This window comes from Mus caroli, unplaced genomic scaffold, assembly GCF_978045245.1.
Source record: "Mus caroli unplaced genomic scaffold, Mus_caroli_1 scaffold_9, whole genome shotgun sequence".
Lineage (NCBI taxonomy): Eukaryota > Metazoa > Chordata > Mammalia > Rodentia > Muridae > Mus > Mus caroli.
The window spans coordinates 85,007,144-85,032,433 of NW_028227264.1; the positions used below are offsets into that span (position 1 = coordinate 85,007,144).

Genomic DNA, 25,290 nt, shown 5'->3' on the forward strand with positions numbered 1-25,290 from the left:
ATATTTCCAGAGAAAGACTTAACTATAGGACAGACAAGCAGAGAGAAGTGTTGATGTGGCCAAGTTCAAGGGCTCAGGGTCAGAGTCCCTTTGCCTCAAGGACAGCGAGGCCCTTCCTGGTTATGGAAGGCAGTTGACTCAGAGTAAATGGATTTAAATGTTAATTTCAGCAACAACAAAAAAGCTTTAGAGAACTCTTCAAACTAATGTTTGGCCAAAAACTGAGATACTAGTACTTAGGCAAGCTGGCACATGAAACTCACCATGACAAGTGTGCCATTAAGAGTTTCTGTCCCCAGGCCAATGCTCCCAACTGCCAGGGGCTCAACAGGCTCCTCAGACAACAGGAAGGGTGTTTGGCTCATTGTAAGTACCTCAAGTCTGTTAGATTTCAGAGGATTGTTAGAAGGATCAGTGAGAATCCGGACAAGACAGACAGACAGACAGACAGACAGACAGACAGACAGACAGACAGGCAGGCAGGCAGGCAGGCAGGCAGGCAGACAGGCAGACAGACAGACAGACAGACACACACACACACACACACACATACACACACAAACACCCTTTGATACAAAAGCAAAAAATGTCAGGTATGTGCTTTCTTTTCCCAGCTCCTCGAAGCTTGGAGGATGTGGAAGTTAAGCTCGATCAGTCTGCTGTATCAGTTCGGCTCCTTCTGTTCCGCTCTCTCCTGGACCTCAGATCCCCTCTGAAGTGTTTATGTTTGATGCCATTTCCCTGTGTGATAACTGATTCCCTGACTTCAGACTTGAATCCTACTTTTCCTTACTTGTTCAAAATGCGCTCCTCAGGCCAGCGTACCATCTTTCCTTGGAGCCCATTAGAAATGTCGAATCTCAGACCCTGACCTAGACTCATGGAGATGGAATCTTCATTCCAGCGGTTTCCTTCATTCCAGCAGTTTCCTTCATTTCAGTGGGTTCACTTTTATCTTCAAGAGGCATGGGCCTGAGGCACTCCCTCTGACTCCTCCCTCTCCTACAGGAACCACCCCATTGGCAGACAGCCACGCCTTGCACAGTAGGACTGTCGCCATAGTAACCAACCAGGCTACCTCTTGTTTCTGCCATCTTCCTGGCCTTGGTGCCCAAAGATACAACAAGATTGTGTGGCCATTGCTATAGAAACCAATTTATGCCCCTTGAGCAGCTTTTTCTCCATTCCCTATATTGCTGGAATTGTGAGCTTCCTAAACCATAATCAAACACTGAAACTCCTCTCTAGCCTGAGAAAGTCCCAGCAAATAGCAAGGACAAAAAGTCAGAGCCACAGGGCTTAAAGAAGGAATGCTGTAGAAACCACAGAGGTTTGCTTCAATCTAAAGACAAGGCAGGGGCATGTAGCAAAGCATTGTCCTCCAGCAAAAAGAGAGATGAGGGATGCCGCTGCCGCAGTCGCCTCTGCCTCCGCTGCAAATAGCCACAGTTACTTGAGTTCTTGAGTTCACATGATAGGATGCACACATGATCTCATCCATTCCTGACAGCAACACCCTGTGTTTGTTCCCTGAGGCTGCCATAAAAACATAGCTGCAGATATGGAGGCTACAAACAACACAGAGGAACTCCAGAGAGGCGAGTAAGCAAAGTACTTGCCATACAGAGATCAGGTCCCCAGAAAACCCATTTAGAGAACTGGTAGGAAGCCAGGTGTGGGGCTGCATACATTCAATTCCAGCACTCAAGAGGCCAAGGCAGGTGGGATCTCTGTGAGTCTGAAGCCAGCCTGCTCTGCTACATAGTAGATCCCAGGCCAGCCTGGGCTACAAAGTAAGACACTGTTTCAAAAAGAAAGAAAGAACAATTGATCCAGGGGCATGATGGCTCACCTGTAATTCTAGTGCAGAAAGTGGACAGGATTTTTTTTTTTTTAGAGCAGGCTGGAGGGCTCCTGGTTCAGTGAGAGATCCTGCCTCAGTATATAAGGAGGAGAGCCTGAAGTCAACCTCAGGACTCCACATGCATCTGCATTCCTATACATGTGCATACATACACAACACACACATGCATGCATACATACACACACACACACACACACACACACACACACACACACACACACACACATAACAAAATCCCACAGAATTATTCCCTTACTATGGTAGAGTCCAGATATCTAAATTCAGAACCTCTATGATAATGCTAAGTTGTATCCTTCTGGAAGCTCTGAAGAGCCCCTCCTCCCCTTCTCTGGCCTCTGGAGCTTCCTTGACTCGTATCTCTTCCCTTGTATGCTTCCATTGTCTTTGCTTCATGTGCTGACTTCCTACTCAGCCTCCTTGCCCCCTGCCTGAACACAGCATATAGGGCCCGCCTCTTACTGTTCAGGATGCGCCTTTCCTCTCACGATACTTAATCCAGCTGCAAGAGAGGCACACATTTGTTTTATCGATATCAAGTTCCAGTAATTAAGACGCAGACATCTTTGGGTAATGTTTTTCAGCCAACTTCTTGGGTGCTCCCTAATAGATCATTAGGTATATAAATGACATTTTCAGTTTGTCTACATGTCAGGTCTTGAGTGTTATCACATAGATAACTATCTGCAGATGGGCGTTGGGCTCTGTGTTCCCCAAGTCCAGATTGAACTCTGTGAGAGAATTCCATCTTCCAGTCTTCTAAGCATTCTGGCCCTGTCACTAGCACCTTAATGGGCTTCTCCACATCTTCCCTAGACCATACATCAGACTCTTTCTCAGTTCCTAGGTAACTGACTCTTCCAATAGAATCAATGGATTTTAGAATTAGAACTGTGACCAGATATCTGACTTTGATGGTTTGTATATGCTTGGCCCAGGGTGTGGCACCATGAGGAGGTGTGACCTTGTTGGAGTAGGTGTGTCATTGTGGGCATGGGCCTTAAGACCCTCATCCTAGCTGCCTAGAAGTCAGTTTTCTCCTAGCAGCCTTCAGATGAAGATGAGGAACTCTCAGCTCCTCTTGCACCATGTCTGTCTGGATGCTGTCATGCTTCCACCTTGATAATAATGGACTGAACCTCTAAACTTGTAAGCCAGCCCCAATTAAACGTTGTCCTTATAAGAGTTGCCCTGGTCACAGTGTCTGTTCACAGCAGTAAAACCCTAACTAAGTCACTGACTATCAATAAAGTTTCATTGAAATAGCTAACTGCATTCATTTAGTTTTGTAGATGCTTTCTCAATATGGGGGCAGAGATAATTAGCTGCTGCAGGTCCCATATGGCCCATGAAGTGTAACATATTTTCTGTCTGGCCATTTACAGAGATGGCTGACAGCCCACAAATTAAGCTGCCTCATCTGAATCCACCCCAGTTATTAGCTAGAGCCACACAGACCCAGAACTGGAATTTGATGCTGCAGCATCACCAACCATAGTCCCTTTCATTCCCTGGCCCTCACCTTGTCACCTGTTACCAGATCTCTTCTTGGTTTCAGGGAGGGGCTACAGCTGCTTATATCCTGTACCAGCTCCTTGGGCCTTCCTGGGCTGACTAGCTGTCTTAATCTTGCAGAAACCCCTCTAGGCTTTCTCTTCCCTTCTAGGGGTTCTTGTCCCACCCCATATACTTTGCCTAAAGCTACAGTGAAGGCCACAACACTGCTTGAGTGGAGAACCTACCTCCCCTGTTCACCCAGGATGCTTGGTTCACAAACCCACATGTTCTGGAACTGCCAGGAGGGCTGGCTTAGAATGCAGATGCCCAGAACCCCCTCCAGCCTGTTGGCGCAAAGCGTGGGAGCCTTGGAAGACGTCACTAATTCTTCCATGGGCTCTTCTAGCTTTTAACTGACTGCTTCTGAATAAAGCAAGGAGCCAATGAATCATGGTCCTCTTTAAAAACATGTAAGGAGAGACCTGGACTGATAGCTGGAGTGAAACTTTTGCTTTACAAGTGTGAAAGCCTGAGTTCGATGCCCCAGGATTCATCTTTAAGGAGAGTAAGAAGATCCGGGCATAATGCTGTACACTTGTAAGCCCAGCCTTGCTGGATCAGAGGGCTCCACAGTCCTTTAAGAAAGCAAAGTGAACATCTCATAGGCAACACCACCAGTTACTTTCTTTGGTTCCCACATGGACAGACAGACACACAGACACACGTGGGTGCACGCGTACACACACATACACACACACCACCACCACCACTCACATACATGTGTAGATGCCATATTTTTCCTGAAAATTCTCTACTCCATTTGTCTCAAGGCCCTAAATTTCTTTTCTATCACTAACTCTTCCAAATAAAGCATCACAAATAATGTCATTTTGTCCCCGTTGAGCAGACAAGATAAGATTATTTGATGAGTTGCTGGCAAAGAATTCATGAGCTTACAAACTGCCAGAGTCCAGTGATAGACAAGACAGTGGTGTCAAGAGAACAGGAACACAGAAAATTCTAGAAAAGGAAGAACTCAATGTGGTTTGAGTTTGTTTTTAATTCTGGGGCTGGCCAGATGTCTTGGTAAAGAAATGACCTAGCAAATGGCAGGGCCTCTCTTTGGTATTCAGCAGGCACACTGGATGGCCCAGTCTCTAGCATGAAAGACAGCTGCACCAGAGACTCAACTCACCAGGGACCAGGCTTGGGGACCACTGATCAAAGGCAGGAGGAGGTTCTCCTCTGAGAAACAACCTTGGGGGAATTCTTCGGGTGCTTGGGATTGGTTTCCAGCAGTGACTGAGACACAGGGACCGAAATAAACCCCGCTTCCCCTGGAGACAGTGGAATCCAATTCAATTTCAAGTCGGTGTGTTTATTGAGTGCCTGATTCGGTTTAGGTGATGGAGAGATGGAAAGAATGAGAGAGACAGCCTAAGTAGCAGGCTGATGCAGACAGAAATTCCCCGAGAGTCTGACCTCTAGGTCCCAGGCCTAGAAACTTGATTTTCTTAGGATCAGACAGTAAGAAATTGGTAAGTCTTCGTCTGTCTCATGAACAGATATTAAGGGCTTCCAACCTGCCAGACACTGCCCTGGGGCAGAGATTGAGGGAGTGAACTGGACAGCCTGGTCTCTGCCCGGATTGAGTTGATATTCTAATGAAGCATCTGAGTAAAGAAAGTCCTTCAAGGTGGGACCCACAGGAGAGTGGCCCAGGTGGCTCAATTATCACAAATGTTTGGGGACAGTAGAATTTGGCAAAGGTTAAATGGGGTGTGAGCTTCTGAAGAGATGGAGGCCCTACACACAGGAGAGTGAGCTGCAGGGCAGAAAAGGAACATAACACGCCTTCAAAGATCCGAGACCAGGTCAGCGGCCCCTCGAGTAACAGGTGCATTGTGGGCAACAGATTGCATGCTGGGAAAGCAGACTGGGAGAAAGGTGAGATTACATGAGAGAGCGGCACACGGGCTGTGCAACCAAATAACTTGGGTCTGATTCTTAGTTCTGAAAACCTTATGATTCGGGGCTAGGAAGGTTCCTTAATATCAACGTAAACACTGTTTTTCTGATGCTAAAGCAGGCAGACTCATAGCTAACTGCCAGTTCGCCCTAAATATTTAGATGATCTCATGGACAAGGTTAACTGAGATGAGTCAAGGACAGAGTTGCTGCATGTTTTAACATCAGAGAAGTAGCCTGAATCCGGGAAAACTGGAGCCTGGCACCAACACCTTGTGGGAAACTCGTGACATCTGTATTTTGAGAGGGAGTGGATGCCTCGTAATCACCTTTTAGGCTTCCATGGCCGTAGGATTCTGCTTCCGTAAATCTTGACGCCCAGGTACCCTTGCCTCAGTGACATCCAGGCCCTGACAAATGGTAGGAAATCTTACAGGTCCACATAGCACCATTGTCAAAGCATGTTCCATGTAAATTAGAAGTATAGGAAGTGCTTATTCAAATTATGCTCACTTAGATTTTTAATTGTGGTTTGTTTGTTTATTGATTGATTGATTGATCATTGATTGATGGGGCACAGTGCCCTCGTGTGCATCACGTAGAAGCTAGAGAACAATTTTCAGGAGTCAGTCCTCTCCTTCTACCACGTGGGTTCTCAGGACAGGACCTCAGGCATCAGTCTTGCCAGCAAGCAACCTTACCTTCTGAGTCACCTCTCCCATCCCTTAGATTGTGTCCTTAAGATCTATGAACATCTCTAGAGACAGCCCAAGGAGTCTGCCTCTTAAACCACGCCCCTCCTCAGGTGAAGCCTGGTTTTGACATCTCTAGAGCAGGCATGAGTAGCAGGGACTGATTTAAAACTCAGTTTTCCAGGTTCCTCCCCTAAGCCAACAAATCAAAACTGCTGCAAGTGGGTCCAGCAATCTGTGTTTCAGCAAGCCATTCAGGGAGCTGCGGTGCACATTAAAGACATAAAGGGAAGGATTGGAGAGGTGGCTCAGCGGTTAAGAGCACTGACTGCTCTTCCGGAGTTCCTGAGTTCAATTCCCAGCAACCACATGGTGGCTCACAACCATCTGTAATGGGATCCGATGCCCTCTTCAGGTATATCTGTGTCTGAAGAAAGCAATGGTGTGCTCACATACATAAAACAAATAAATAAATCTAAACACACATATACAGAAAGAGAGAAAGGGGGAGGGGAGAGGGAGAGGGAGGGAGGGAGAAAGGGAGGGGAGAGAGAGACTTTAAAAGTTACCAAAGCCCAGCCTCATATTATACCAATTACATCCTAGTGTGACTCAAGTATTTTCACACTCTCCAGAATACAAGTATGAGAATAGACTATATATAATCCCCCTAGATATGGACCAGGAAGAGTCAGTGCCTCAGTCAATGTGGCAACAAGCTGGTTCCACAGTGCACCCATTGGCTCCCACGGTGGTCTGCGATGTGTTAAACGTCCCCACCCTCAGCTTTGTTGGCTGTTCTGGGCTCCAGCAGTCTTGCTTGTGAAGGTTAATTGCATTTGGCTCCCACCCTGTTTTTGGCAAGTGCTCTGTGCCTTGTGGTAGCCTGGTGCTTGTGCAGAGCCTAGGCCAGAAGGGTGACACAAGCCTGGCAGGGATGGGAAGGGAAGTAGAGAATGTCTCTTGGATAGAGCTGGGAATCTGGAGTAATGCCAGGTGTTCATTGGCTTTCTTTGGCTCCGGACCCTGCGCTAGTGCTCGAAGTGACTCATCTCCACACGCACATGATCTCTGAGAGGGACAGCACTCACGGCAGAGTAACATTGCAACCTTTGGTGGCCTCAGTAGCCCCCTTTCACAGATGAGGAAACCGAGGCCAAGAGAGTCTAGAGAGCCTGACCCGGGGTCACCAGTGGGGTCAGGATGTCTCCAAAGGCTCTCGCACTCAGGAGTTTCCAGGCAGGGCCTCCAGGGAAAACGGATGGGTGTGGAGGTGGAAGCAGGGATGGGGTTCAGATAGGGGTCCCCGCGAGAGTCGGGATGGGTCTGAGCAGCCCTAGTTCCGTGGCGGTCCTAATACATCCCCGCCTCTCTCCTCCTGCGCAGGCCCTTCCTCGTGCTGCCCCCTCTCATGGAGTGGATCCGAGTGGCCGTGGCGCATGCCGGCCACCGCCGCAGCTTTTCTATGGACAGTGACGATGTCCGCCAAGCCGCCAGGCTGCTGCTGCCGGGAGTGGACTGCGAGCCGCGCCAGCTCAAGTAGGTGGAGGGGGAAAGGGGATGGGGTGATGGGGGAACAGCGCGGGAGAGCCTAGGGGCGGGGCCGTGTGAATAGGTAGGGGTGAGAGGTCTCAAGCTTTGCTTGTAGGTCGCAGCCACCCGGGTGTACTGGCACTACACTCTTCCCCACCCATTGCTGGCGCCCGAAATCCTTGCTGTAGCTGAGGCTAAAGCTCTGCTGGTTGAAATGGCAGACCGCATGGAGGGTGGGGGGCTAAACAATAAGCAAATCTTTGGGAGTATGTGTCTCTTTGGATTACAGGATGAGTGGTGTCTTGTTCTTTCTGGCTATTCTCTGTTGGTAACCCTTCGATTTGTGTTCCCACCCTCTGATCTCTCCTTTTCCCCCCAATCATCCTCTCTGAAATATTAGCGTTCTTACTTTTCTGACGAATCTTTGCAGAGTGAAATCTCTGTCTGGGAGAGCGCCCTCTCTGTCTTCCCACCAGTTTGAGGATGCTATGGGCTTCGCAGAATGTTTCCTTTCAGGCTTGTATCCAGGGCTCCCCTCCAGGGATTTATTTATGCATGGGCTGGCCAGGGCTCTCATGCAGGGGGCTTGGTTTTTGTTTTTTTGTTTTTTGTTTTGTTTTTGTTTTTTTTAATGTAAAAACAAAACAAACACACCAGCTTATTCAGCTCAGTCTTACCTGGGCCCAAATGCAAATACACAGAACACAAATGATATGTGGACACGCACTTTCCTGACTCCCTTAACTGTTCCCTGGGTGACCATATCATTTCATTCAAATATCCTCCCACCACCTGATGAGAAGCCATCCTCCCTTGGGAGTACTCAACCCCAGACTTCAGAAATTTCTGCCCTACCAGGATTTGATGGGAACTGAGGGAGGGTACCACAAGAATATTAAGGATCTGTCATATACACCTGGGCTCATGAGGACCTAGAACTGGACTCTTAGCCAAAGTACACACAAGAGACTGGTCAGAATCAAATTTGTTGTGTGTTGAATGCTAACCGTAAGCTGGGGCCTGATTTAAGTGATATAGACTAGTACCTATGTAGTGCTTCCCAAGCCTGTGGAGTGTGTGGCTGCTATACCCACTTCATGGATAAAGAAACTGAGGTCACTGGTATCATATCTGAGGTAACTGAATGGTAAATCATCAGGATGTGACTCCCAGTAGCCCATCCCCCCAGGCTGAGTTCCAGCCACGGAGTGTTTCTTATAGAACACTCACTATGCGCCAGTTATACCCAACAACAAGACACTTGTTTCTGCAGCCTGCTTCCCTTAGTCCCTTCAGCAGCTGTGTGAGATTAGCATAATCTCCCACTTCTGTAGACTAGGAAGCCATCATTGCACATATGCAGGAAGAAGTGCCAGGGAAAATGTCTGGTTTCACTGTTGACATAACCCAGCCTTGCCTACTAGACTCTCCTGCCTCCTGTTTCCCAGGGCTCCTGCCCACCATCCTCAGCCTGCAATGCCCTGTGGTCCAGGCTCTCCTTGCTACAGGAGTCTCTGGCCTGCAGGGTGACCAGTAAAGCCACACGATTCCTTGTTGCTTACTGAAAAGGTGACCTCTGTTTGGCAAGCTCTCAGGAGACCCTATAGCCCAAAGGTTAAAAACTTGGGCCCCAGAGTACCATTGCCTGGGGGGCCCCAGAGTACCATTGCCTGGGGGGCCCCAGAGTACCATTGCCTGGGGGGACCCAGATGCCTCTACCAGGGTTGGTTAACTGGGGAACCCATTGGTTAACCTGTCTGAACCTTCATTTGTCCATGAGTGACATGAGACATTTATGGTAGCCCCCCTCCCCTGGTTGGTGTAAATATAGGGCAAGGTCATGTGTGTGAATCATGCACACAGTATTCACAAGATGACAGTGACTTTAGCCAGTGCCCCCAAGTCTCCACTACCCCATAAACACTAATCCTGGATGGCCTTTAACATATTCATGTGTCTTTAAAAACAGGAGAAAATCAAGTCCCTGTGAGACTGAGTAATTCCCAGTATCACACAGAAGTTAGGTGAAAAATCAGAGGCTGCTTACCCAACACAGGTGTCATCAAGTGTAGTCAGAACTCTGTCCCAAGAATTCTGAGGCTGAGGATTCAGGTACTCAGAGGGAAAATAATTACACCTGTACTAAACACGAACTGACATCTTTTGCCTACCCTTATTTCCTGTACAACACAGTAAAAGAAACATCTGTATTGAGTTTGCATTGTATTGGTATTTTAACTCATCTAGAGATGATTTAAAGACTATGTGGGAGTGACCAGGTATGGTGACCCATGCCTTTAATGCTCTTGGGAGACAGGCAGGTGGATCTCTGTGAGTTCAAGGCCAGCTTAGTCTACATTGTGAGACCCTATCATAGAAGACCCAAATTATATTCCCCAAACCCCTCCCAACTGCCCTTGACTCGAGTTCCAGGTGATCTGACACTTTTTTCTGGCCTCCAGAGGTACCTGGAGTCATGTGCAAGTACACACACACACACACACACACACGCATCTTTAAAGAATATGTGAGCATTTGTGAATGTTCTGTGTAAAGACTATGCTGTTCTCTATACAAGACTAGAACATTCAATGATTTGGGTTTTTGCAAGAGATCCTGGAACACATCCTGCATGAATTCAGAGGACCAGCTATGTGCTCAAGCAGCCTGTGAGAGGATGTGATGACCCTTTTCTGGGGCTTGTTACTTCTCAGGACTTCATTGCCTGGATGTGAGCCTCCAGAGAGCCCCTTTTCCCTGCATCCTCTCTGTAAGACAAGATCTAATGACCAAGTGTGTCACCTGATGATCACACCATGAATCCATCTTAGTATCTATTTGTCTTGTGGCCACATTAGAACCCACATCTAGCATGTACAGACACTTCTGTCATTCTTCCCTAGACAATAGAGCATTATCACTATTTATATAGCATCTACATTATAGCAGGTATTATAAATAACCCACAAAGAACTTATGTAGACGATTTACAGAATTTATACTAATATTGCTCTGTGTCGTTGAAGAAATGTCTGTATCTACAGATTTTGCTGTTGATGGGGGATGTTGGAGAGATGTCTGTATCTATGGATTTTGCTGTTGATGGGGATCCTGGATCTAATCGCCCATGAGTACTGAGGGATGACTGCATAGGAGTCCATTGGCTTACCCGAATAATAAGTGTAAAATGTCCTGAGGATGTGATTCATCAGTAGCACTTGTCTAATAAGCAAGGCCCTGGAGCCAATCTTTAGCACATGCCGATAAACAGACAGACAGAATGTAAAACATTAAAAAATACTAGAAACTTACAAAAAAGAAAAACTAGAAAAAACCCAGCATGTGAAAAAGAGTTCCTATTTTTCTTTCTTATCACATCTCATTTTCTCATTTATTATGATGTAAGGCAGGAATTACTAACTCCCTTTTGCAGGTAACAGCATCAGAGAGTCGCTTTTGTGTGTTTGTTTGTTTTTATTATAATATCCAGCAAAGGCACCTGGGGCCTACTCTGCATCTTATGCTAACTGCCCTTGTGGTGTGTATGTAACCATCCCCAGCAACCGTGAAAAGCCCATTCATTATCCCCTTTTACAGAAAGGAAGACTGGGGCTTTCAGGACTTCTAGAACATACCTGAAGTCACACAGCTGCTGTGAATGGGAGGGTTCGAACAATCCATTTATTCTTTCTTAATGAAGTATCAGATAGCCAGGCATTTTGTTTCCTCTAGGGCTTTGGGAAGTGAGAGAGCTATCTGCCCTGCCTGCCATTCGCCTGAGAATTTGTCAGAGGGACTCAGGGCTCCTGATTCTGAGTCAGAGCTGGAGTCCCTTGCCTTGAATGAAAACAGCCCCAGAGGGGTGAGGGTCGTGTGTTCTAACCCATGCAGGAGCACGGCATTGGTGCTGAGTTACCGTGGCAGTGACTTTAGCACACAGAATTGACTACCAGCCAGCACTCCTGGTGGGAGGTGGCTCGGACACCAGTCAGTAAGGATCAGCCTCATCCAGGATTCCCAGGTCTGGCACTCATTTACCATTGATCTTCAGAGTGACCTTGGTCAAAGGTGACCAGAAATGTACTTCTGCCTCACTTGGCTAGAGTGGAGCCTCACGGTGGAGATCAGATACTCTAAAGGGATACCACTCCATGTGGCTCCGAGCCCAGGGGGTAACCCACTTACTCTCTTCTTTAATGAAGTATCTGATCACGTAAACTGCAGAGCCAAGCTGTTTGATCCCTCCAGTTCTTTGAGAGGTGAGGGAATGTGAGGGAATGGGGGAGCTATGGAGAGGAAGGAGCGAAGGGTTAATGTATCTTGGCAGCGTTTGTGTGCTTTCTTGACGATTCGTTTTGAAGCCTTTCAGAAATGCAAAGATAAATGCTGTTGTTTTTCTCCTGTCTGGATGAGGTTGGTTTCCGACTCGGAAATGAGGGCTGAATTAAAAAAACAAAGACAGCCAGGTATACTCAGATCTTCTGTTAGCTGCTAAAGCAACACCTAGCACAAGACCCATGAACACCTGGGGCTCCTCTTGAGAATGGTTAATCTGTCTGACAATGGAACAGCTCAAGGTTGAGAAAGCAGAGTGCCCAACTGGTACTGGAGACCTGATAATTCCACATGCTCACCTGCGCTCTTCTGCAACATTTCTAGAGCACCGGAGTGCCAACGCCAAGTTCCATAGAATGTTCTCCTCTAGGTCTGATGCTTCAGTCAGGTGACCCTAGGGAAACTTACTCCCCCCTCCACGCCACCCCCACTCCTCTGCAAAATACAGGAATGACAACTGCTTCATGGACTGGCAAACCATGGCAGGGAACCAGGGCTGAGGTTAACAGTTCACACCTGCAGCTTCTAACTCTTCTTGGGCCTCCAGGGCACCTTCTGAGACTGGCATGTTTTATGATTCACTTCATGTGACCAAACTGGGCTCCAAAGTGAAGACTGTGCCACAAAAACACTGGTCCTGAAATGCTGACCTATAGCGGCAGCTGATATACAGGTTTGTGTATGGTGTGCCGTGCTGATATCTTTAGAGCCCACACTGAAGAGCACTACCTGAGAAGCGGATTATCCAGATGCATAGACTTTCAACCTTTGGTCTCCGAAGGATCAGATCTGGAATAGCCATCTCTCAGTGTCTGGAGGGGGAGGGCTTTAGGACCCCCCTCACCCCAGACACCAAACCCTGTGGATACTCACATCCTCTCTAAAATGGCACAGTACTTACATCTGCCTGATCATAATCTCCTATATACTTTAAATTATCTCTAGCTGATTTGCATTTCATTAGATATGCAAATATTTACCATAAGATTCTGTTTAGAAAATCTGTGTACTGTGTAGATTCTTAATGAACATCTTTGACTCTTGGTTGGCCAGCTCCTTGGATCTATGCATACAGAGGGTCTCGCTAGAGTGGGATCTTGATGGTACCATATCCTATCCTATAGAGGAGTCAGGACCTCAGAGTTGTCCTACCAATGGGAGGATGCAGCCACTAAGCGGTAATAAACAGCTGAGCCAGGTGATATCAGGTAGAGTCTACCAAAAAGTAGAACTGGGCATGGGGCAGAGATGAATTGAGGTGAGAATGATATATGGTGTTCATAAAGGGCCTGGAGATCCTCAGGATGTTCCCATTTTAAAGAGATAGCACTCAGAGTAGGTTCATGGTGAGAGCTGAAGTGGCATGGAACTAGAACTGTATTCCCACAGACCACCTCCTTCACTCCTGCCCTTATAGATCCCTGAATCCCAGCCGTGGACCTCCCACTTTCTTCTTAGGTTACCAACAGAGCCTGTGCACCTGGGCCTTGGCTCTGGGTGGCCTGGAACACTCCCCACACAGACAGCACACACTCTCTCTCCCCTTGAGTGTCCTTGTCTGTCCCTGCCTGGAGAAAGCTTCTCACCTCCCTGCAGATTCATGGCCGGGAGCCATGGCTATGCAGCACTGGCAGGCTAAGTCCCTTCTTCACCTCCAGGAGAAGACATCAGATTTCACACCGGTGACCATAGTGACCCAGTTGGAGCCACTGCCTCCCAGGTGCTGATGCCAACACTTTCACGCCTCTGGGAACACAAATGCTGCCCTCTTCTTGGTCCTAAGGGAATGCCTTTGGGCCTCAACCGTCCTCCCTTACCACAGTCAGGGGCAGACCATAGAGGCTGTTCCAGATGCCAAACTAGCTGCACAGCCTGGCACTCAGCAAACAGCTACAGAGCATCTACTCTGTGACTGCCCTACTATGTTCTTAGCTTGTCAAGAGATAGACAGAAACATTCAGAAATAATTAGCACAAAGCAAGGCCAGCCGTGCAGTAGGGATCCAGGCCAGGGAGATGCTGTGACCTTCCAGCAGGGACCGTTTGATCTGTATCCTGAAGAATAAATAGGAGCACGGGACACATGGAAAGGAATAAGAGGAAGGGAAAGGTTTAGAGAATTCTGCCTGGAAGGGACTTTTATTTTCCTGCCAAAGAACATGAACTTACCCTGTAGGTGGTGGGAGCTGTCACCAATGGCAAGGCAGGGAAACATCTGATTTATAATTTAGACCGCATGGAGGGTGAGCAGAGGCAGACAGGGGTAATTGACCCTGAAGTCAAGTGCTGCAGGTGAGAAGCTAACAACCGGAACTCAGACAGGAGCAGAGAGTGATGGGGGCGATGGGATGGAACAGGGGAAACAGGCAACAAGGAAATTGGAAAGGACGGGACTTGTTAAATGTTGGGGGCGAGGGAGTGAGAAGTTTGCAGGATGGCCCTGGGGAGCTACAGAAGGGTAGGAAAGTCTTCATGTGATGGGGAAAGTTTCAGATGGAGGTGGATGGGATCTGTGGTGGTTTGAATAGGTTTGGCTCCCATAGATTCATGTGTTTGAATGCTTGGCCCATGAGGAGTGGCACTATTAGGAGGTGTGGCCTTGTTGGAGGAAGTGTGTCACTGTGGAGGCAGGCTTTGAGGTCACACATATATACTCAAGCTCACCCAGTGTGGAGGTACACTCTCCTCCTGGCTGCCCACAGATCAAGATGTCAAACTCTTGGGTCCACCTGCATCATGTCTTCCTGGAAGCTGCCTTGTTTCCCTGCCATGATGATAATGGACTGAACCTCTGAACCTGTAAGCCAGCTCCAATTCACTGTTGCCCTGGTCACAGTGTCTCTTCGCAGCGACGGAAATGCCAACTCAGCAGTGGCAGCTGCACAACAGTGTGAATACAGCAAGAGCCTCAGAACAGCATCTCAAAACGACTCAAGGCTACATAAATAAAAATAATGGTCCTAGGCCGGTGAGATGGCTCAGTGGGTAACAGCACTGACTGCGCTTCCAGAGATCCTGAGTTCAATTGCCGGCAACCACATGGTGGCTCACAACCATCTGTAATGGGATCTGATGCCCTCTTCTGGTGTGTGTGAAGACAGCGACCATGCACTCACATACAATAAATAAATAAATAAATAAATAAATAAATAAATAAATAAATAAATAAAATAATAATAATAATGATAATAATGGCCCTGGGCCTAGACTGATAAGTCAGCAGTTAAGAGCACTGATTGCTCTCACAGAGGACCAGTGTCTTGCTCCCAGCAGTTAATGACTCACAACCATCTGTAACTCCAGTTCCAGGGGATCTGACACCCAATTCTCACCTCCAAGGGTACTTTGTGTACATGGTGCATGTACACATGGCAGGCCAACAGTTGTACATATGAAATAAAAATAAATATTAAAAAAAATAGTAATGAGCCCTGAGGTAGTTTCAAACTAGACAAGCCTCGCAGAGCGGAGCAGTATGGAAGATGTCACCTTTGTATGAAATATGCATATACATCTTTGCTACACTTGCCCAAACTTTCTCTGAATGGAACAAAAGAAACCGCCAAAGGTGCCTTCCAGGAGGGGAATATGCAGCAGCTGTGTCTGTCTGTTTGCTGGGGCTAAGGTGACAGCCTATCTCTGTCTGTGCCATTGGAACGGACGTTTTTCACCTCACAGCAATGAAGACCTCACTTCCAAGACCAAGGTGTCAGAGTGCATATGCTGACAAAGTCTCCAAGAGCAGATCCTCCTCGTGCCCCAGCCTCTGCTGACTCCAGGCACGTGGTTTAGGACGGTGTTGCTCCAGTCTGGACTTCTGTTTTCACCAGGCCACCGTCTTGCATCTCTGTCCCCATTTCCATCACAGCCTTGTTGGATTAGGCTCCACCCCAGTGAGCGCAGATCTTCCTGGTGATGCAAGTCTACACATGACACTACAGGGAGCAGAGCTTAGCTATTGGATTTCATAGCAAATGGAGTGTTATTTATTCTCCTCACCACATTTTTGTGTTAAAACTGACTCTGGGGTTTCCAGTGTGTGTGTGTGTGTGTGTGTTTGTGTGTGTGTGTTTGTGTGTGTGTGTGTGTGTGTGTGTGTGTGTGCATGTGCAACTGAGATGGTCTACTCAAAGATGGCATGTGCCAGTATGAGAAAGGCGGTCTTGGGTAAGATGGCCCTGGGTTTCTTGTGGAAAGTGTTGTTTATCCATCCAAATGAGAGGGTCCTCACAGGTCTGTCCATCAGAGTGAGGTTGCCAGGGACTGGGAGTCCTGACCCAGACTCTCCTTAGAGAAAGCAGAGTAGAGTGAGTTGGAACTTGGACCTTGCAGTTGCATTGCCAGGGTTCAAAGCCTACACAGGCCACTTTCTCTCTGTATGACCTTAGGCCAGTTTCTCAATAGCTCTGGGCTTTAGTTTCTATCTCTTACTATCAAGAAGGATGTTGATAATAATAAACACAGTACATGTGGTGTCATACCATTGGGGAAGTTATTGGTGGCCCAGACTAAGGTCTAGTGTATTTGAAGCCTCCTCCTCCTCCTATTGGTGAGCCTGTCTTCAGGATGCAGGAAGAAAATCAGCCAGGGATGACTAGGGTGAGAGCCACTGTGCCTACACCTTGAACTACAAGGCTCCTGAGCCTGACTCGGGTTTTGTGTTTCCTATGAAGTATGAGCCTGTGAAAGACATCGCTGGTTGGAGTCTGATACAATGTCCACAGCAGTCAGGCATTCATAGATGGGGTCACTGAGAAGAGAGAGCAGGAAGGGACAAGACGTGTGGGTAGAAAACGTGGTTTCTGTTTGCCTGCGTTTTGTTCCAAGAGAGAAGAAGCTAGGGGGACAACTGAGAGGCAGGGATTATTCTGGAAGCAAGTGTTAGTTACTCCCACGGACTTTCAGCTCAGACTGTTGGTTTTCTTCTCCTTTTAGGGCTAAGGCAGAAATATATTTTCTTGGTTGTAGGTCTGCGTGTAGTCAGTGTCCAGGGAGTATTTGTTGAATGAATGAAGGATGCAAAGGGTTGTGGGGGAGATACGTTGATCATACTACATGTAAACAGACTACATGTAAACAGACTAGACTTCCAAGCCAGACTAGACTTCCATGCAAAAGCATGAAACAACATTTGTATGCAGGTAAGACGTCAGGTAAAGGGCTGGGGTGTAGCAGGTAACTGAGTACTGCCTGCTTTGCATGCACAAAGCCTGATCTCTGGCACTTCATAAACTGGGCCTGGTGGTGCACACCTATGACCCATGCACCCAGCAGGTGGAGACAGGAGAGTCAGGTGTTTGGATCATACTCGGCTACATGTTGAGTTTGAGACCACTCTGTGCTGCATGAGACCCTGTCTCGAGAAGGACAATGAGGGATAGGAAGAAAGGGAAGGAGGAAGACAGTCAACAGAGTACTCTCAATGAAAGATTTTGGGGAGACCCTAACAAGATGCATGCTGACTGCTTGTGGATGAGAATGCTTCAAGGACTTTTTTTTAAAAAGGAGTCCCTGAGAGATGAGAAAGAGTGACCCAGGTCAGAGAAGCATGTGGTGTCCGGGTCTCCAGGACTTGAGGTTGCCATGCCAGCATAGGACATGCAGACTGAAAGCGGCCATCGAGGTTTGGCAGTGGGAAGTCATTAGTGGCCCCTGCAGTGACACTCTGAGCAGCCGGGTGTGGGCGGAAGCCAGACTGCAGACGGCAGACAGTTTGCCAACACTTGGAATGTGGCCTGAGCATTCAACGTGTTAAAAGCAGAGTGGAAACACATTTGGTGCTCACAGCAGAGGAAAAGTGGAAGAACTGCATCTGGAGTGGCATTTGGTGCCCGGTCCCAGACTAGGGCTCCAGATCCGGGCTGTCCGTTAGGGGGGTGACTAGTTTTCAATATAGGATTTGGCTTCTTGAGAAGCAGCAATTTGTTCATTTTTTAAAAAATAAATTTTGGTCTACCCTTAGTTCTGTTAGATTTCTGCACAACCCACAGATTTGCTCATATGCCAGCAAACCTCCCAGTCTAAACTCTAGTTGACGGAATTAGTTCTACAGGATCAGTATCTGCCCTTAGGCATGGATTTCTTGCAGAGAGCTCAGAGCACAATCCAGGACACAGGGGCTTCCAGCAACAGTAAGGAGCCAGTCCACTCTGCACGGGGATTGTGGGTACCTGCTCATAGGTACTGGGACCTTGTATTGGGCACAAGGTCTACTATCTTCTCATCAGCTCATTAAATCACTGAATAGAATGTGTGAACTGCCTGGGTGAGCCTCAGTGTCTTCTCCATTAGTGAGAGTAGCATTCCCTAGGAGGGAAACTGAGGCACATAGTCAACAAAGAAAATAAGAGTAACCACAACTCATAACCTCTTTTGGGATTCCCCCTCCCCCTTCCTGCACCCACCCACCTCTCCATGGGTGTATGGTAAATAAGTGCATGTGGTCTATTTGTTTGTGTAAATGGATTGTATGGGGATATACAATGCAGATGTGTGTGCTTGTATGTGGAGGTTGACAATGGATGCCCTTCCTCCACCACTCTGCTGTTCTTTTTGAGAGAGAGAGAGAGAGAGAGAGAGAGAGAGAGAGAGAGAGAGAGAGAGAGAGTCTCAGTGCACCTGGAGCCCACTGACTTGACTAGGTTTGGAAGCAAGTACCAGGAACACATTTGTCTTTACCTCCTAATGGTGAGATTACGGGCCCTCATTGCTCAGTACATGGGTGTTGAGGATTCAACTGAGGTCCCCGTGTTTGTACGGTGAGGACCTTTTTAAATGAGCTATTCCCCCGAATGTCTGTCTTTGATTTCTAAGAAAGCTGTTGATAGCCTTTGTGGAGAAGACCTGGTCACAGATATTCTTCACACTCTCTTCATTCTTCCCTAGCCCTGTGAGTAGCCTGGTTCTTCACACCAGAGGAAGCCCAAGCTACAGCAAGTTGCAAAACTTGCCTGACACTATAACCCTTGTGGGATCGGAACCAGGTCCACGTGACTCCAGAGGCCGTGTTCCCTCTCCTAGACTGGCAAGTCCAATCAGAGGCATGATGGAAAATATGGACGTTCTTTTTTTTTTTCTAATAGCCCCGTGGCTCTTGGCAAAAAGCTCAGCCACCAGACTCATTTCTCTTAGGAATTCAGACGCTGTACTTCTCAGCTTTGGTCAATGCTGGAGCTTCCCACAAAGACTTAGCACTCTTCTCCAAGTGGAGGAGAAACACATGGGACATGTGCACCCTCATTAATAATCCTGGAAATACAACTCAAAACCGTACTTGGGCGAGCATGTAATAGCTTTCAAATGCAGAAACAAACATTAACCGCCTGAGCGAAAAGGCTCGCTTTGCAGGCCTGACAACCCAAGTCCCCAGAACCCTTGTCAAAGCTGGATGTGGCGGTAACACATCTGTAATCCCAACACTCCTTGTTTGAGATAGGACAAAGTAGAGACAGGAGCATCTCCCGGCTAGTCTAGAGTGAAGTGGAAGAAACAAGAATGACCCAGGCTCCACAGGATAGGTTGTAGGCCCAGCTCCTGAACATCATCCTCTGACCTCCACACACATGCACACACTAAGTTCTTTAAAGCCTGGTATTGTGCTATCTGATTTGAATAAAGATATAGAGAAGGGAGGACTCTTAGATATCACTAGATGGGACCCTGCATCTACTTTCAGTAACCTTGTAAACACATGATTCTGGTGTTACATCTGTACACTAGGGAAATGCGTCCATGTGGAAATAAGGAGACATGAACAAGGATGTTCATAGCTGCAGTATTTATAATATAACAAGAGAGCAAGAGAGGGCGGGGGAACAAGTTGTCTGTCTCCAGGCAAATGGATAAATAAATTATGGTATGTTCATTTAATGAAAAAAAAAAACAAAGTAGCAATGGAAATAAATGAACTAAATTTATGTGGTGATTGCATGGCTTAACTAATGAATACTATACACAACAACAAAAAAGCAAGTTGGAGAGGGATCTATGCAGAATGCTAATGTTTGTGTAAAGTTTGACAGCATGCAAAAGAGCTTATATAATGTTAGTTCCTAAGAGCCAGACAAGGTATAAGGGCTGCATAGAGGTGAAGTGTGTGTGGTCCAAGAAGTGGTCATGATGAGATGCACAGTGTCCAGGGGCCTTTGCTCATCCTGACAAGCACTGCTTTTTTCATTTTGGTTGGATGATGAGTAGGTAGATCACTGTATTCGTCTGTGTCGTGTGTGCCTAAAATCATTCATTGCATTGACAGTCAAAGTTATCTACTTAGCCAGCACTTTCTGTAGCGCATTCAGAAGGCCAGCCCCAGGTTAATAACCATTATTTAAGAGGTGCTTCAATAAAGTTGAGAAACACTCTCTTAAAGAAAATTGAACAGATTTAAAAGAAAAAATCCTGAGGGTCTGGAAAGATGGCTCAGCAGCTAAAAGAGGATACTGCGCTTTCAGGGGATACAGTCAGTTCTCAGCATCACGTGGTGTCTCACAGCCACACGTAAGTCCAGTTCCAGAGGACCTGATGCCCTCCTCTGGCCTCCAAGGTCATCAAGCACACATGTGGTGCGCATGCATGCATATGGACAAAACACACATGCACATAAGATAAAAGTAAGCAAATCTGAAATGTCCTCGGTGCTTTTACATCCTAGACTTCTTACAAGTCTCAACAGAGCAGGTCACCAATGGCTGGAGACGTGGCTCCCTGGTTAAGAGTATTGGCTGCATTTCCAGAGGACTCAGTTTCAATTCCTAGCATCCATATAACAGCTTGCAACCATCTGTAACTGCAGTTCCTGGGTACCCAGCAGCCTCTTCTGTCTCCTGTGGCACTGCACTTACACGAGACACAAACAGGCAAAACACCCGTACCCATAAAATACTTTAAAATTTTTAGATTATGTTTTAAAGTTTTAAAAGTAAAATATTTTTAAAAGAGAGCAGATGTCATCAAATTGCAGCGACATGCTCCCTAATTTCTGTAAATAGACTCATATGGGACAACAGCCACATGCATTTTTTTAGGGCCACTACGGTGGTTGTTAACTAACTACAGCATAGATCCACAAAACCTAAAATATTTACTACTTGGCCCTGAACAGCATCTAGAGAGGCTGGAGCCATGGAAATGCACTTGGGATTATAAGTCTAAAACTTCCCCTCACCCCTCAGTAACTGAGTTGTTTATCCGTGGAATGTGATAGAGGACGCCATTAATCCTTTCTGGAATTACTTAGAGGGTGGTACCGGCTTTTATCCTTGCATCTCCAGCATCCAGCACAGCATCTGCCTATACTTAGTACTCCCTGCATGCCTCCCTGCATTGACTGAAATTTAAAAAGCATTTATGGTGTGGATTGATAGGATATATAATCATTAGCTACAAGAGAGGCAAGATGCCTTGGTTTGGGTAAGACAGGGGCCTGAAATTCTCTCTTAAGTCAGGGATAATCTGTCCACAGCTGTCACAGGAGCCCATCAGGTCAATACCAAGCACTTTCCCTCTTGTGGCTCCACCAATCCCTGAATAGTGTCTTCCTTGACTGGCCCTGCCCAAGAGGACTGCATCTGTCCAGTGGGAGAGGAGAAAACCCAAGAGCAGGAGATGTCGCACATCATCTCCTATTGGTCAGTACTTTGTCAGATAACCACACAGGCCTGCAAGGGAACCTGGTACATGGAGCCTTTATCTGAGCAGCCGTGTGCCCACCTGCAAATCTGAATCCTAAAACAACCTATGGAGGTTTAAAAATCAGACTGTGCAAAACACCAAGCAGCGTCTACCAGGAGAGGTACATTTAGAGCTTGTCTCCTTAGTCGGAGACCAAATGCTTTCCCTGTAGAGAGACTTTATTTTCTCCTCTTTTAAAATATAACCACAAAGCCGGGGCAAAAGATCTATAATGCTCCTTCATCATTTTCTGCTCAAAATAATATGGCAACAAATTCAGATAGAGACACTTCTTCCACCAGCCTGGATGTTTGCAAGCCCTCTCTTTTGAGACAAATCTTTGTAAGCATATTTGAACAGACCCAGAATTTCCATCTTTGGGACAGGTAATGACAGTAGGCTTTGTTGCTAGCTGAACATCAAATTCCAAAGACAAGGCTTCAAGGTCCCTTAATGTCCCTCCTAAGGCAGGAAAGATGAACAGAATGGAGGACAGGGAGTCCCCTTGCTGGCTTTTCCTTGTCTGAGGCGGTTTAATGAGCCAGTTCTCTTCTGTGCTTTTTGGTAGTCATGTCAAACCACAAGCCGGTGCAATTCCTGGACTGGGATTTCTCCCAGGAACTTTGCAAGCATCGCATGTTCTATTTGCTGCAACAATACCATTTTTTTCTCACTCTTAGAAACGTGCACAGAGATCTTGGTATGACTTCCTTCAGTACAAAGAGCCATTGAACTGTTAATCTTTCTGTTATTCAACAGCAAAGAGGAAAAGGTCCCCAATTTCAGGGCTTGAAGCCTGTGAAAGGCATTTGGCTAAGGCCTTCTAAGGGAAAGGATGCCGAGCAGGGAGCCGTGGGCCTCCGGCGGCAAGTCTGGCCTACAGCCCTCTGATTTGCTATTTCACGATTCATTTCCAAAACCACCGTCTGATTGTCACACTCACGGAATCCTGGGATGGGAAGTTCTTGATGTAGAAGAGGTGATGCCTCAGTACCTCATCATCCTCCGGCAGGCTTTATCAGCCTCGGTGCCATTGGCATTTGGAGCTGTATAGTTTTCTGTTGAGGTAGGGGGCAAAGGTAGCCTTTCTGTGTGTTAGAAGCTGTTGACCAGCAGCTGCGTCCCTGTCCCAAAGTTGCCAGCAGCACCTTCCTGACATGAAAATCAAGTGTCCCTCCATCCTACCAGATACTCCCTTGGATGCTGAAGTCGCCTACTGGCTGAGAATCATTAATCTATTCAACCCTAAAGGTGTCCACGTGTGACTTAGAGGAAAGACAGGATACTGTTCCTAAATTCCTCTGTCAACACTCTCTTGCCTCCAGTTTCCAGACCTTAGGGAGAGGCAGAGCTGAGCCAAGGGAACTCTCAACTTGGACACCAGGGGCGCTGCAAGCCAGACCCTGTTCCAAGAGATGTGTCTTCACCATATAAATTGAGAGAAGCAAGATAAACAGGGAGAAGATGGGAGTGAGCGGTGGGCCATGCATACAAGGAAAAACCAGTAGGGAAATGGCTGTCTGCAGTGGGAATCTGGTCTTCTTCGCTGGCAAGAGAGGGAATACAAAGTTATTGAGAGGCGGGGACTCTTCTGTGAAGAAGTTGCAGGAAACCCTTCCACCTAAAGGCTGTGCTTAGGAATCCTCATAGCTTTGAACTCACCCCAATACTTGGCATCTAAAGAGTCTGAGCAAACATGGGAGTCCTTTGATGACACAGAGAGATGGTAGAGTCAGGTAACAAATGCAGGGCATGGCCCCAGCCTGCCTGTATTTAAATCTCTGCTCTCCACTGACAGTGTGACTTGGGGAAAATTCCTTAGCCTCCCTGAGCTATAATGAAGATAAATTTTATAAGATTAAAGAAAAGATAGTATAAGATTGTATATATGAATAACATTATGAACTGACCAGTACCCCGGAGCTCTTGTCTCTAGCTGCATATGTATCAAAAGATGGCCTAGTCGGCCATCAGTGGAACGAGAGGCCCATTGGACATGCAAACTTTATATGCCCCAGTACAGGGGAACGCCAGGGCCAAAAAGTGGGAGTGGGTGGGTAGGGGAGTGGGTGGGAGGGTATGGGGGACTTTTGGGATAGCATTGGAAATGTAAATGAGGAAAATACCTAATAAAAAGTATTAAAAAAGATTGTATATATGAATAAGTATATATGTGTATATGAATATTTTGTATGTCTTTGCATACATGCATTCACATGTATGAGTGTTGTTTGTGTAAAATTAGAAGAGTTACTGGAACACTGTAAATGCTATGTGAATGTTTGGTCTTACTATTCGGGAAGCAATAAAGTGTTTTGGTATGGCATCTACCCCACAGCCTGGCCTGTAGCTGGTGCAGTGTGTATTGCACTGTGAACCCTTGGTAGCAATGAACTCTCTAGGGTTGGCTATGATAGGGCATATAAAAGGCAAGGCCTACTTAAGCCTGGCCTTTAAAAAGAGATGTAGCTGGGTTGCAATGGAGCTACAAGAAGCCAGGTGGGCACCATAGCTAGCTACTTCCAGTCTGTTTCCTACCTCTGAAATCGGGCTACTAAGACCTGCCTTAGGGGCTCCTGTTGAGGTTTCATGATGTGAGGGGCTGTGGGTTGTGTCAGGCTGACTGGGCTTATTATCAGCTCGGATACAAGCTATGTGGGCCTGGGAAGGCGCTCCAGAGCCTGGGCATCTCAGTTCTCCTCTGTAAACCGAGGGTAACAGCCTTCCGTTTGGAGGTTACTTTGAAGATTGATTGGGGTATCCTATGCAAAATGCTTAGCAGGTCAAGTGTTATGTGTAGATGCCGGTAATGATTAATACAAGCTGTAGAATGTCAGGGAAGCAGTTTGTAAGTGCCTATCAGTTAACCAATTGTCATTCCCAACATGCTCTTCTAGGACAACTATTGTTGGCCAGTGGCTTGGGGAAACCATATCATGACCCAAATTACCACTGGTGGGATCCTAGGCAACATAGCTACATACTCTCATGTTCATCCTTAGCCAAATACAATTAGAGACTTCCAGTACCTTCCACATGAGCAGGAGAGTGAGGTTTTCTCCTACAGAGCATCTCTGACCCACATAGGCCCCTGACTGCCACCTGCAAAAGGAGGTGTGTTAGCTGCTCTGTCCAGATGGCCTTCCCGATGGTGGGACCCAGATGAATGAGAAGAGGACACATGGATGATGGAGCAAAAAGGATCCCAGAGCGTTGCAGGCTATCAGTGGAGCTCAGGAGATGGGAGGCCGTAGCTCAGTACAGAGCTCCAGTACAGCTAGAGGAACCAGGCTCCAGTACAGCTAGAAGACACCTTAGTAGTTAGGAAAGCCCTCCTGAGAGTTAGAGGATTGCATGGTTGGAAGATGGAGATGGTTTGGCTTAACTCCCTGGCAAGAGAACTGAAGCTATACAGTAATGTTGTTGAGCAATCTACATCATCACCCTCTCGGCTGAGTGGTCCCACGGTGTTTCCTCTGTTAGCCTCATAACAGATCTTGACATTGGATACTATAGTATCCTGCTTTGCAGATGAAGAAGTGGAGGCATAAAGAGACCTGTACCTGTCAAGTAGCATTGACCATTTCCTAAAAGGAATGGTGACTGGCCTTGGGTACTAGGTTTTGCTGCCTCATGAAAATATACTGGCTTTGATGTCAGACACTGGCACAGTTTGAATGTAAAGTGTCTCAGCCCCCACAGGCTCATGTGTTTG

The 25,290-nt window shown here is 47.0% G+C and overlaps 1 protein-coding gene across 1 annotated transcript in view; it reads left to right on the top strand.

The window, feature by feature from the left end:
• Abtb3 (ankyrin repeat and BTB domain containing 3) overlaps positions 1-25,290 on the top strand; it is a 273,659-nt gene that overhangs the window by 203,962 nt on the left and 44,407 nt on the right. Inside the window, exon 4 of the mRNA XM_021174021.3 lies at positions 7,426-7,578. Coding sequence (XP_021029680.1) covers positions 7,426-7,578 — 153 coding nt within the window. The remainder of the gene's footprint in view (positions 1-7,425; positions 7,579-25,290) is intronic.